The 14,502-nt window shown below is 34.2% G+C and overlaps 1 protein-coding gene across 6 annotated transcripts in view; it reads left to right on the top strand.

The window, feature by feature from the left end:
- Positions 1-14,502, top strand: part of ZNF800 (zinc finger protein 800) — a 53,056-nt gene that overhangs the window by 1,949 nt on the left and 36,605 nt on the right. For 4 of the 6 annotated variants that reach the window (XM_053977519.1, XM_053977515.1, XM_053977513.1 and 1 more), the window contains exons 3-5: positions 1,134-1,229; positions 4,497-4,640; positions 7,018-8,773. In XM_053977519.1, coding sequence (XP_053833494.1) covers positions 1,134-1,229; positions 4,497-4,640; positions 7,018-8,773 — 1,996 coding nt within the window. Of the gene's footprint in view, positions 1-1,133; positions 1,230-4,496; positions 4,641-7,017; positions 8,778-10,158; positions 11,891-14,502 lie in introns of those variants that run through there. The other 2 variants (XM_053977518.1, XM_053977517.1) reach the window with 2 other exon arrangements.

Below are 14,502 nucleotides of genomic sequence, written 5' to 3'. Positions count from 1 at the left end.
TGGGAGCAGGATAGTTGGGTGGAATGTTCATTCTGTTGTCCTTTTTTATGATGCTTTGTCTTCTGATGTTCTTTTCAGCTAGAATTTATTTATAACCTTTTAGCTCAACATTCCTGTCAAAATTTGTTTAGTCTTTTTGCAGTTATTATCTCTAAATAGTTTTATACTATGCCTCCACTGGCCTTTATGAAAAATAAATTTATTTGAGATCTCAGTGCTACATTTAGAAATGAAAACCATACAATGGGATTAAAATCAAACCAAATGGTTAAGGTGGGAGCCAGTTTATGAAGTGCAAGACTGGCTGTTCAGTCAATAAGAAATATAAAAGAAGACCTAACTAAAGGTTTTGCAAACGCCTGCTTCAAGAAATATTCCTGTAAATTTGGGTTCCCTCTGGGCAAAGCTTAATTGCCATATCTATATACAGCAATGGAGTGCTATTAATTTTCATGTCCATAAATGCTGCATATTGGAATTGCTAAAAATTCTGATTAATATATGTTTTAGTTTCAATAGCTTTTGCAAAGAATATGATATGGAAAGAAACATCAGAAATAAAGTATTCCCTCAGCAGTTTATTTGAGCCCTGAATGCAGCTTTTGTGGTTACGTGAAAGGTTTTTTTTTGTATAGGCTATGTAGCTTTGCTTGTGCTTTTTTCTGATCATTGCTACTTTAAATTTGTCTTTAGTGTTTAGGTGCATACTGGCAACATTGAAGTCACATAGTGTTCTGTGAAGTATTTGGTAATGAGTATTTGTATTTTGTCATGTAGTTTTAACAGTGGGAGTCAAGTAGATTGTTCTGTGGAATTACTTGACTTGATGTACATTTCTAGTGAGTTAATTTGGTTTTATATAAATATATGTTTCTGTGTTTTTTACATATAGCTTTGAATACAGACAAAAAGGTGATCAAAATTACAGCATACTGTCAGAAGGTATCATAGCTGGAAAATTCAGTGTTGACTGTTTTTTAATTCAATAGAAGTGAAAATTTTAGAGTAAGACTACTTTTACTGTAGTCCTGGCTGTTCTTTTTAGCTAGTTTACTGTATGTATGGGAGATTCCTAAATTAAAAAAATTACCTGAGTGTTTTCTAATGGCTTATTATCCTTTCATATATTTCAGTGCATCTGTTGGAACCTGGTGATCCTCCATTATTGCAGCAGCCTCTGCAAACATCAAAATCTGGTATTCAACAAATCATTGAGTGTTTTCGATCAGGTAGGAAACCATGTCTTACCCTTAAGAAGTTCATTACCTTGTTAAAAGTGTTATGTTTATTCAGTGTATTAAAATAACCAGCACCTGACTTTATTCATATCTACAAAATATTTGTAGATTTTTGGAATTAGGTATTCCTTTTAGTAAGGGTTTTCATAGAAGGTAATGAAGATACAGATCTTGCTGTATAGTTATCCTTCAAAACCTTAATTTTTAAGTTTGTTGTTCTGATTTGTGTCATTTCTGCTGCTATTTATAGGAGTTTATCATAAAACTCCTGAGGTGAAGAAAAAATTTAATCTTGAACATCTTAAAATTCCTTCATCATATTACTTTGAAGCTGTTCCTTGATTGATTTTGTGAGTTGCAATACGTAGCAATGAACAACTAAGCATTTGAGGAGGCATGCCAGGGAAGATTGAAACCTTCAGTGTTTTCAAGCTGTTTCTACACTTCTGATGTGGCAAACCAAACATTTTACTTTCAAAACTCTTGGTCTTTAGTGCTACTATCAATGAGTTTCTAGATTTTTTTTCCCATAGATATTTTAACTATATGAAATGTGTAGTGTATTAAAACACTGCTGCTGTGCAATGAGATGCATGTCTGGTCTGAGTCTTGTAAATGGGCACAGTATTTAAGTTGTCCACTAGCGTTTCAATAACTTAATACAAAAACGGGATGTATGATTATTCATTAGTAACCTTTTTTAGCTTGCTTGAGGCCTCAGAGGTGTGTGACAGATTTCTTTTGCTTGAAGCAGATTAATGGAATAATCTGCTACTGGTAATAGCACAAACTAGTTGCAGGTACTTTGTCTCTGAGTTACTTGCCGATCGTCCTCACTGGCAGGTGTTAAATGGATAGCTTACTTTGATATTATCAGTCACCTGCATGAGGGAGGTTGGACAGAAGGCAAGAGGACTTAGACAAAGATTTTACTGGCTAGTTTTGAACAAGCAACATTTCATTATGGAAAGAGAGTATTTGAGTCTTGTGGTAAAGGAATAGGAATTTAAGACAGAGTATTGTACATAACTGTTTAAGTAATTTTATCAAAAGCTTCTGTCATTCAAAGCATTAAGAATAAAAAGTGAATTTGAATTTTTTTTTCTAAAAAAGAAATGCTTGCAAAAGTCATAAATTTTGGAATTTCTGACAGATATTTATGACTCGTGTTCTCTACCGATGTGTTGTGACTGTGATATTATTCTAGCATCAACGTTTACAAATATTAACAGAATTTGACAAGGTATCATCTGCATTGCCATCACAATATACAATTAGATGTGACTACAAAATAGAGAAGACTTCAGTTACTTAAATTTTTTTTTGCTGTTTTGATAAGTTTCTGAGTGTCTGTAATTTATTTCAAAAGGACCAATTATTTTTCTTTACTCCCACCTGTGAAAGGTTGATTTGGATATAGGATGATTTGAAGTCAGAATGACTACCATGTCATATACTACGATTTCCAATATGTCATAAATCCTTTAATCTCATCCAGTAGTTCTTAAGTCCAGTAATTTGTATTGAAAAAAAAAAAACCAAACCATTTCAGTCCTGAACAGGAGCCTGAATACCAATATAATGGGAGAGAATGAAGAACCTGTATGTCCCTTGACTAGGTAGTAATGGAGAATTTTTTTTTTTTTCTTTGAGAATGAGGTTGTGGCTAGGGCATGCATGAACAGCATGGAATTTTATCTACATGGAGCATCTTCGGTTTTGTTCAACTGGATTTTGTTTATATGCAGAAATTCAAATGTTGTTGAGATCAGAGTAAAAAGCTTGCTTTTGGGGGGAACTCTACAATTTTTATTTGTTGCTATATCTAAATATACTAGTATATATAGTAATAAAAACAGTTCGGTAGTCTGTAAAAATGCAGGTCAAATGAGGGTAAAGTTAGTCACACTCAAAGAAAGAGCAGTGGATATGGCTTAGAAAGGCATAGGAGGGGACAGAAACGGTGCTAGCCTTGGATGGTCGAGTTTGGATACCATTTTTAAGGAACTGTTGAATAAGACACTGTGCTTTGCTGAAACTCAGATTTAGAAAGCTTTGTAGTACTCTTATTGCACTAAGAAATAAGTTTTCTTGGTAAGGCCCATTTGTATTGAAAAACTATTGCCTATTATGAAATTTTTAATATTTGAAAGATTGTAATTTAGAAAATAGTTCTGCAGTTTGACTCTGAGGAAGGAATTTCAAAGGAATTCTTAGGAGAAGTGTGATGACAGAACACTTGACCTTGTAGTTCAGCTTGAAGAATGTCTTGCTGCTGCTGTTCCATAGGTGTTTGGTATTATTTATTGGTGGTCCAGCTTCATTATTTTTCCTTGTTTGATTAGTTTTGAATAATTAAATTCTAAAAAATATCAAGATAGGTAAAATAGCTGAAATTGGTTAATTAGTGCACCTTTCTAATTTGGAGTGGGTAAGCATCATTTAGTAATCTTTTGCTAATTTTAGGCCTTAGATTCATAATTTTCATGAGATGAGAAATGAAGGACTAAGTTTGAAGAGTAGAAAAAATGACAGGAGCTGGAATACTTCAACAATGCTAGATCTAACTATCTTTGTATACAATGCATAATAGTCTGGGAAGCTGACATATTTTATCACACTCTCTATGTTTTAGTAGAGATCTTTCAGATTTAAGTTGTATGTATTTTCTTTTCTTCAGGCTGATAATATGCCTACATTTCTACTATCTCGCCTAAGTGTCACCAGCTTGGACTTGGCTTGTGGTTGGACTTGACCTGTTATAGTTATTCTCTTTGGTCTATTTAATGCTTTAGTTTTTTGCCTTACCAGGTGCCATTTCTATGTGAAATAGCTGTATGTGTCTTGTTTTCTTAGCACTGTAGGATAACCCTAAAGAAAAAATACTACAGGCTTCTTTAAATGCTCTACGTGCTTATTTTTTCCTATTGGGCAATTGCATTGCAGCAACCAAATACTGTAGTAAGAACTCTTTCCTAATGTTAGATGTTAGTTTTTATTGTAAATCATTGCACCTTCTCTGTAAACTGTAATGTGTGTAATCCTTGAGGGGTTTTTTTAATCTCAGTCTTGTCTTCATAGTGAAATTTGGAGCATATATCATAAACTTCCATTACAAATGAAGTAGCACTAAAAGATAAAATGATGTTGTAATTATTCATGGTCTAAAATCATGGTCTAATTCTGCTTTCATGGGATGATGTGAGCTAAGAGATGAACAGAAAGCCTTCCATAAGTGTAATATTTATTTTATTACAGGAACGAAACAACTTAAACATATCTTGTTAAGAGATGTGGACACCATTTTTGAGTGTAAATTGTGCCGGAGTCTCTTCAGAGGATTACCAAATTTAATTACTCATAAAAAGTTTTATTGTCCTCCAAGTCTTCAGATGGATGATAGTAAGTCTTATTAATTTAAATGTTTAATAAAGCTATGTGAAGTTGAAAAATTTATCTTTCATTACCATTTACACAAACATACCTGAAACAAAATGCAAAAAACCGAAGTGGATCTAAATTTCTGTAGTATCGTATGTAGATCACTTTTATGTTATTGAAGGAGCTACAGCAATGACTTTATGTGAATTAACAACCAAGAGCCATGCCAATATCATAATCAGATAGCTAGTTTATACATCTAGCCTTTTAATTAAGTGTCACTCTTAACACATCTTATTCCTTCTTACCCTTTTTCTTTCCCATCTGTCCTTTACTGTGAAAGATACCAAAAGCATGTCAAAGGACTGGGAAGCTAATCTCACAGAAGACAGTGGGTCTGACAGGGTGATTCAGTTCTAGGCCATCATAGCTCTGATGGACTTCTGCTGCTCCCGTGAAGTGACCTGGGTCAAGATCCTTAATATTCTTTTGTACCGAGAGAATAGAGTGCTTGTGTCATAAATGCAGTCTTTTGGTTTTAATCAGTATGAAACACAGACTAAAAGTTTACCCTTTTATTTAAGGATCTGTGCTTGAAGGAGAAGGATCTGTCTCTTTTCCCCTGCTTCACTTCACTGTATGCTGCTTTAACATTTCCTATGTGATCATGCCTAGCCGAACATCTCTGTTGTGGAAAATAAGCTTTATTTATTAAAAGAAGTTGCTTAAATGATGAGGAAAAAGCTAAGAACTATATTTTTTATGGAAAGAGAAATTTACTACAGTTTCATTCCAGTGATAACGTTTTGTTAATCTGAGTAAAATTGATTAATTTGGAAATGTGTCAACATTCAAAAATGTTTGTAAAGCTTATTATCTTGATCTTTTCACTAGATCAATATAGGTGCAATGAGGAATTTTCTTTCCTGAGTAATGCCTTCCTGCTCAATATTTCAAAATTTAGGAACAAACAGAGATATACTTTGATGTTTCTTTTTGCACATGGTGTCAGCTGAAAGGAGAAGATGAAAAGGCTGGTACTGTCACCTTCCTTAAATGAGCTTGCTTGGCCAGTTAGAGGGTCACAGAGCTTCTCTGTGAGAAGCTTTGGAGTTTCAAAGCAAAGTTACAAGTGCATGTGACTTCAGATGTAATAGTTTCAAAGCAAAGTAAGATTACCCTGAGGAAAGACTTAATGTCCAGCTCCTGGTATTCTAGCCTTCATTTAACTTTCTGATTAACTTTCATATGTTAATATGAAATAACATGCAAGTAACATACAAATAAGATAACTTCCACTGTTCACTATGAGAGGTGCAAATAAAAGGAATAATACTACACACTCTGAATAAAACTGTATAAATACTTGTGCTTTATATAAAATTGAGTATAGTTATTGAACTAAGTGAGAGTTTTTCCAATAAATAAAAGATAGTGAACAAGAGACAGGAATAAAAGTTCAGCACACCATTGTGAACAATCCATGCACTCAATACAATCATGAAGTAGTCTTAAAAGGTCTATAAAATAGGAAAGACTTTTTACTCTTGGTAAAAGCTATATAGATAGGCTCATTTGAAACTGACTGTAAAAGCTGTTAAAAATTCAGTGTTAAAAATGGGTTTGGAGCAACAAAACAGCCTATTTTTTGTACTAACACTTTCCATATATTGCCGGGTGTGGAAGGACACAAAACTATGACTGTGGGTGTTTAATTAGCTGTTACCAAGACCCACATCTTTAAAATTATCCACAAAAATTTGAACTGTGTCATCTCAGTGCCTCACCTTTTTGCTGTAGGATCCCAGCTTCCTAGTTTTGCCATTGCAGATGCTTTGAGTGTCACACTGGGAACTAGAGCACTGAACTAATTTGGCATTTAAAAACAGACTATTACTGAGACCTGTAAAATATTATCTACTTATATCTACCTCATGCAATGCTCAGGTTACACAGCTGTTTCATTCTTTGGTAAAGATTGTTCAGAATTCACAGAGAAGAGCTTATTTCCAGAATTAGGTTCCTTTATTGAGAGTGCCTGTATCCCACAGTAGGAAAATCGGTTTTTAATGATACTTCAGGCTTGGTTGCACACCTGCAGAACAAGCTCAGTCGAATGATGTTATTCTTGCAATTGATACAGTTTTTTAAAGACCAGCTTAATTCCAGTCATACAAATTTTTAGTTCAGGTGGCTTTCACATTAGCATGTCAGGAGAGTTATTTCCGATGCTGGCTTTTATTAAAAAGGCAACTTGCAATGATTACTCAAAGCCTTTGAGTGTTCAGAGAGTACAAAAGAGGATTTGTGGAAATTTGTAGTGGTTAAAAGCTACTTTGAAATTTGAATAATTGGAAATTACCGAATCATTAAAGAATACCTTTTTCTCTTTTCACAGACCTCCCAGATACAAAAGACAAGCAGAGTCAAGCCATAAATGACCTCCTTGAAGCAATCTATCCAAGGGTAGATAAGCAAGAATATATCATTACATTGGAGCCTATAGAAACTAATCAAAATGCTGTATTTCAATATGTGTCAAGGATGGATAGCCCAGATGAGAACACAGAAAGTAGCCATATCCCCGATCACGCTCCAGTACAGATCCAGGAACCCAGCACTGAGCAACCCAAGACTGTTTCAGCTCCAGCCCCAATCCCAGCTGGGGATACCGTAGAATTACCTCCTGCTGATCCTGTTACAAACAAGGTGATATCTACTCCTGAAGAACAGCCACCTGCAGTAAATCCTGACTTGGACTCTCTGGATAATTCTGATTATGGCCACCAGTTGATTTGTTGCCTCTGTAGGAAGGAATTTCATTCAAGACGCAGTGTACGCCGGCACATTCGAAAAGTACACAAAAAAAAAATGGAAGAACTAAAGAAGTATATAGAAACAAGAAAGAAACCAAACCAGTGCTCTGCAAAAGGACGAAATAAGAACGTTCTCGTCACATTAGGTAGAAGTTGTCCTGTGTGTTATAAATCATTTGCCACAAAAGCCAATGTAAGGAGGCATTTTGATGAAGTTCATAGAGGATTAAGAAGGGATTCCATTACTCCTGATATAGCTACAAAGCCTGGGCAACCTTTGTTCTTGGATACAGTTTCTGCTAAAAAATCTTTTAAGACCAGAAAACAAAAGTCATCTTCAAAGGCTGAATACAATTTAAGTGCATGCAAATGCCTTCTGTGCAAGAGAAAATATAGTTCACAGATAATGCTGAAAAGGCATATGCAAATTGTTCACAAGATAACTCTTTCTGGAAAGAACTCTAAAAGAGAGAAAGGACCCAACAATACTACCAATGGCACAGAAATGAAAGTTGAACTAGCAGCTTCTGTAGAACCTTCACCCCCTTCCATTGCGCTTTCTCCACAGAATGAATTAAAGGGAACAAATCATTCAAATGAGAAAAAGAACACATCGTCAGCACAGAAAAATAAGGTTAAACAAGACCCTGAAAACCCTAAATCAACCACTAAATCAACCACTAAATCAACCTGCAAATCAACCACTAAATCAGCCCCTAAATCAACTAATACAGCTGCTGCAGGTGGCCAGCAAAAAACCAGGAAGCCAAAACTTTCAGCTGGCTTTGACTTCAAGCAGCTTTACTGTAAACTCTGTAAGCGCCAATTTACGTCTAAACAGAATTTAACAAAACACATTGAATTACACACAGATGGAAATAATATTTATGTTAAATACTACAGGTGTCCACTCTGCTCTTATGAAACGCGTCGCAAGCGTGATGTGATCAGACACATAACTGTGGTTCATAAAAAGTCACCACGCTACCTTGGGAAAATAACGGCAAGTTTAGAAATAAGAGCAATAAAGAAGCCAATTGATCTTGTTCTAAATAAGGTGACAAAAAGAGGCTCTCAGAAGGACGAAACAAAACAGATTGGTTCAAAACAGGATGTCACCTCTAATTCTCCCAGTAAAAAGTATGAAAGAGCTGATGTTGGCATTGAAGTAAAAGTAACAAAAAACTTCTCTCTGCACCGATGCAGTAAATGTGGGAAAGCATTTGCCAGAAAAGCTTTTCTAGAACATCATAAGAAAACCCACAAAGCAAACATATCTCATTCACCTGAAGAAAGTAAAACCAAAGGCAGAAGTACAAGATCTAAAGCTGTTGTCTGGTGAGGAAAAAGAAAAATTGTCTTGTTCTTTTTTTTTTTTTATTAAAAAAAAAACCAACAATACTACTGCATTTCTTTTGCTGTTGTTGATTTATTGCTGAAAACATATTTTCCCATAGATTTTATGGTTTAGTGGCTTAAATACAAAATTAGATGTCAAATTTGTTTCTTTTTTTTTTAGCATTTTGGAAAAGAGTTAAAATCTAAATTTGTCATTGTAGAAAGATGGAATGTAGATTAAACTGTACTAAGTCAACTCTTTAAACTGTCTTAAGGCATCTGTTCTAATAAGGCTAATATAAGTAAATTTTTAAAATAGTAATTTTTAAAAAGTAATAATTTCGTTTGGTTTGAATAACTTAACTCATTTAATTAACTTTGCTGTGACTGCTTGAAGAAGTACTAAAAGTACTAGAGTAAAAGTTGATAACAGAAAAAATCTCTATGAACTTACTGGAATTAGCATTTGTGAATTTAAATTTTTATTTTAATGTGTATTGCCAACACACTGTCAACAAAAGTGCATAGAACAGGTTTTTTTAATGTAATTTGATTGCTTAATTGCTTTGATTCAAAATCATTATGGGTTAGGTGTCTGCAAATACCTTTGAAGTCATCAAATTTATAATTCTGTTATTTTAATGCTTATTTATATAAGCCCAGGTTTGGAGACTTGTGGTCATTTAGTTTTCTAAATTGTTCAAATCTTATCAAAGTTTTTGCTTTAAGCCTTGATATGTATTGAAGCCTGCCCTAGAATTTTCTAAACTTTTGCTTATGTGGTGCTCTTGCAATTTTTTACACTTGGAGGGGTTGTATTTGTAGCTACTTGGTTTTCCATAGGCCTTGCCGTGGCCTATTTTTAGAGAACCTTTTAAAAAGAAAATATTTGTGTGCAGTCACTTTGTATTTCAAACTGACCAATTGATGGCTGAAGGTTGGGGATTGTACAAAAATATGATGAAGAGAGACTGTAGTGACAATTTTAGGAGTTTTTAACATCCTTATTCAGAATCATCTTTCTAGCATATTTGGTAAAAAGAAAGCAAAGTATATGTGCCTTGTTCTATGTTTCAACTCTGAAAAGCTGTTTCCTGGGAGGTGATTTGATTTGAGTTCAGCTTTCACAGTGAATAACCACCTAGTTATATTAAATTGTGATGTGGTGCTTTCGTGACTTTCTAATAAATTCTGACCAAATTAGGCAGAACTTCAGAAATGAATTGAGTTGAACCCTGAATTATGCTGAATTCTAGAGGGGGAGTGACTTCTGCATTTTGAATAAGAATTAAAAATTTAACCTTATAAATTAATTATGTTGTGTAGTTTAAAACAGAATTATATGGGTAAACTCAAAGTATTAATTTATTCCCATTTCTCTTCAGATAGGTTCAAGTGATGTTCGGAAAGTTTGAAGTTCATTTGAATGAAAAAGACTTTAGTTTGTTGGTGGAACTGCTAATTCTTGATAATGGTACTATAAGGAGGAAATACTTTCATAAGTTGGTTTTTTTTTCTTACTATATTAATAATCATTCTGACTGCCTGTAGGACAGTACCACTTCCCAAAACACTGAAGTAGTTGAAGTGAAATGCACATGCTTCTAAATGAGCAGTTATCTCTATGTAGTTGTAGTTTGACCCAGTATAGAACAAACTTCCTGAAATTGAAAAAGAGTATACCAGAGACAAGTTAATGAGCAGCAGCTTTGGAAGAAAGTGGATTTTCCTCATTTAGGAAATCTTCAGAAAACTCATCGTGCATACTGGTCCTCCCTGGCAGTGCTAATTGATGGACACCTCAAACTTTGATGTGATATCCTACTTTGGTAAATGTTGTATTGTATATTGTTTTAAATTTATTACAAATGAATGTATAAGAGCAAACAATGTAGTGTTTATTGGCTGAATTCTACTAATTTTTAGTATTTGCCATAAATTCAGTTTGTTCATGTTGACTAATTTCCCAGTTCAAGGACATTCTGAATTTCACTGTGCTGAAGTTGCTTCAAAGACCTCCATTTTGTTTCCATATGTGGTTGATAAGAAAACTTTGTAAACATGTAGAAAGTTTACAAGAATATCCACATTCCTCTATTCTTTAATTTTAAAAAAAAATTATACACAAGCACTTTAATGATAGTTGCAGTTTATTTTTTCAGTTTATTTTTGAAAGATCAACACACTAATGTTAATATGAAGGTAGTGAATATTTGCTGATGTATTATAGACAATCTGTGCACAACCACTTATAATGATAGCTTATCTCATTAAATATTAATAAAAAGGGAGGATAGTTTGGGAGAAACTCAAAATATATTTTCTCTCAAAATCATAAATGACCACTATGGGTAACACTTGACTTTGTGTAATTGGAAAATGTTTAGATACCTTTTTTATAACCTTTTAATCAAGATTGTAGTAAAACAGTTGCATGCCTACCATTATGAAGTTCTTGGCAGGTTTCATGCAATCATGGGTTTTGTTTCGGTTTTTTTTTTTTTTGTTGTTTGTTGTTTGGGGTTTTTTGTTTGGTTTTTTTTGTTTATTTTTTACCTTTTAGAAAATATTTTGTTTAGTGATTTGTGTCAAATTGCTACAATTTGAAAGGTATTGTACATCAGAAGAAATAACGTGTTTTTTATATCGGTTCACTCCCTTACTTAGGGAGGTGCCTCGTGTTCATATATACTTTTTTTGTATAAAATATATCTAAATGTTGATCACAAGATCAGGAGTAATAATGCTTTTATGGATAGAGAACTATTTGGCCCTGTTAGTGCATTGCACTAAAAATACTGTGAATGGGAACTAAGATTGTAGCTTTGCTCAAAATGTTCTATGTTGAATGTACATGCTTTTGTTTGGATAAATGTACTGTATTTGATGGAAAATAAAGCAGACTGGAAATGATTTTTAAGTGGGCATAAACAAAAAGATGTTGTGTTTGTAAACTTGGGATATTTGTCACTCCACAGTCGGAAATTACATTGTTTGCATTTTGTAAAATTTTATTTGTTGATCATTGAAGCTAGTTCTTTGTAATATTCTGTTGTAATAAATTTTTTTTTTTTTTTTTTTAATTAAAAATTTGGCACTTGTGGAGTGAGCACTTCACACTGGTGGTCAACCCTTGCTGTATTTTTGGCAAACACTGTTCATATTGGCCTTTTGTTCCTTGTAAAGGAATCTCTTCCTTAACTGCGGAACTCTTGTTGTTACCCTTTTAGAAAAAAATACTGAAGAAGATAGGCTATGATGAGGTTTTTTTTAACAAGAAAATAGGATTACCTAGTTTTCCATTGGAAATAACATTGATGGCTGCATGGTTGGATATAAAAAGGAACAGCCATAACCATTGTTTATTGTTTTATAAAAGAAGGCATTAGGCTATTAATCTAAGTGCATTTTAAGTCATGTTCCTGAGTGCCTGCAGAATAAGACTGGAAAATTAAAATGCAAGCATAGGGATAGAATAACTGTTCATTTCTCAATTTATCCTTGTGGTTACTGCTGTCTGTTCTGGGTAAGTGTGTTATCTGCATCTTGAAATATGTGAAGATGAAGTTACTCCTATATCAAAGGTATGCTTTCTGCTCACCAGCACACTGGATATTTGGATATTAAGATGCAGTCTTGCATCATTTATGGGGCACATTGGTTTGGGCCTCTTTGGTGGACCTTCAGAATTAATATTGAGTCTTGTTAAAAGAGATTTTTATTTAGCGTGAATGTGAGATAATTTACAGAAGACTTTTGGGATTACCTAAACATTTTGTATGCAAGTCTTTTTTTTTTTTTTTTTTTTTTTTTTTAATGTTAAGTGATACATGTCTTCTAATGCTAAGGCTTGAAGGACTACCTTTCAGAGACAAGAACTCTCATTTACCAACAAGGGAATCTCACTGATATGGTGGCATCAGGCTTGCTAAATGTCTAATATGCTGGCATGTGTCAGAATCATCTTTTCTTCTTTTCTTTAATTGTCTCTCATCTGAGGTTGATGGTCTTCCTGGTTTTTTTTGGTTTTTTTTTTGTTTTTTTTTTTTTGTCTTTATTTTTAGTGATTTCTCGTTTTATGTTTTACATCCCTTTTCTATCTGAAATGTTACATTTCTGTCTAAAATGTATAAAGTGTTAGGCTTGAAGTCCTTATAGTGCTTGGTTTCCTCAGTTTTGTAGGAGAATAAAGAAATCTAGCTTAGATAGTTGATGGTCATTACCACCATTTGTTTTTGATTGGATTCTCTTGGGATGGACTTAAACCTACTGTGTGAAGGATTTGTGTAATTGCTCAGGTGCTTGAAGTACTTAGAAAATGAGGTCAGTTTTGAGTGGTGGCTGAAAGAACTGTGGGTAGGTATTTTGCATAATTCCCTTTTGCTGAATAGTGAAATACAGCAGTTGGTTAACCAAAGGTAGAGCAGTGTGTTGTTTGGAAAAGAACGGGGCCTCGATGGTTTAGTCATGGAGAAGCTGTAGTGTTTGTACTAATGAGGAGACTTGCAAGAGGGACTGCTGGCTGGGTATAAAGGTTCTCTGCTCATCTTGAAAAGAACAACTGAGGGGAAGCTTTAGTTCCCTTTTTTAAGTAGCTTGCTTTATAGTATCCATCAGTTATAGTCTTAAAGTAATAATTTCATAGACACAAGGTGCAATGTAATTTGAAAAGCTGGTTTGGGTTCATTCATCCCTTTGGGTATTATCAAGATACTGGTAATCTTAATAGAAATGTTGTATATTTGAAATAATGTCTCAAATTAAGAAACAGTATTATTGACTTTGGAAGATTTATTGGGAAATGAAGATCACCTGAGCCTTTTATAGCATGTGGACCAAATACATTTTTCTGCAAAACAGATGAAACTATGTATTGTTTCACTGCATTGCCAGGAACAGTACTGCCATGGTTGTTTCAAAGTTGGATGGGTGAGGAGAATGTGCTTTTTCATCTTGCTCTAATATTACTCTTCAGAAGTAGATTTTATGGTGGTCTTGACTCAGTTATAGATAGGACTGAAGTATTCTGTGTCAATAATCCATGGCATCTGATAATACTGATACATTTTTTGTTTTGATGCCGTTTCAATGTAAGGCAACTTGAATGTACCTGGTCTGTGTTCTCAGCACAAGCCTTTCCAGTGCTAGCTGGTTCAGCTCTCTTGGCTGAGCTGGATTTGCTCTTTCACATTACTTATATGCTTTGAGCCTGAGAGTCAGCTCTTTTATTGGGGCAAAACAGTCTGCTTTGATGATCTTCCACAGCTGTTGATGTTATCTGAAAGGGCTGAGTGGGCCTGGTGGCAGAGCAGAGACTAAAAAGTGCAGTCTGGTCTTTGAAGCAGATCTTATGTGTATATGCGCTTACATTTTTTTCACTCTGTTGCTCAGATGTTTTCTTCTCCAGGATGTTGTGGTTTTACAGTTCTCAGCTTGTGACTTTCTGCAGCAAACAAAGGGATTTTTTGAAGTTACTGTCTTGTGGCATGGTGGGGTGAATCTTAGACTGAAATGGATGTGTAAATTGTAATCAGCTTCCTTCACAACATACATGTAAATTTCAACTGCTACTCTCTCTTTGAAGAAACAACTACCTAAGAATGAACAAGCCTAAGATAGATGCATCATCCTTTAAGTGTGTAAAGCTGCATTTTCTATCAAAAATACATTCATGATATTGACAGATAAGGAGATCAATAATTTGTCTCAGGTATAAAAGTGGTAATGGC

This window comes from Vidua macroura, chromosome 5, assembly GCF_024509145.1.
Source record: "Vidua macroura isolate BioBank_ID:100142 chromosome 5, ASM2450914v1, whole genome shotgun sequence".
NCBI lineage: Eukaryota > Metazoa > Chordata > Aves > Passeriformes > Viduidae > Vidua > Vidua macroura.
Note: the sequence above shows the minus strand (reverse complement) of the source record. Positions and strands in the feature narration are given on the sequence as shown.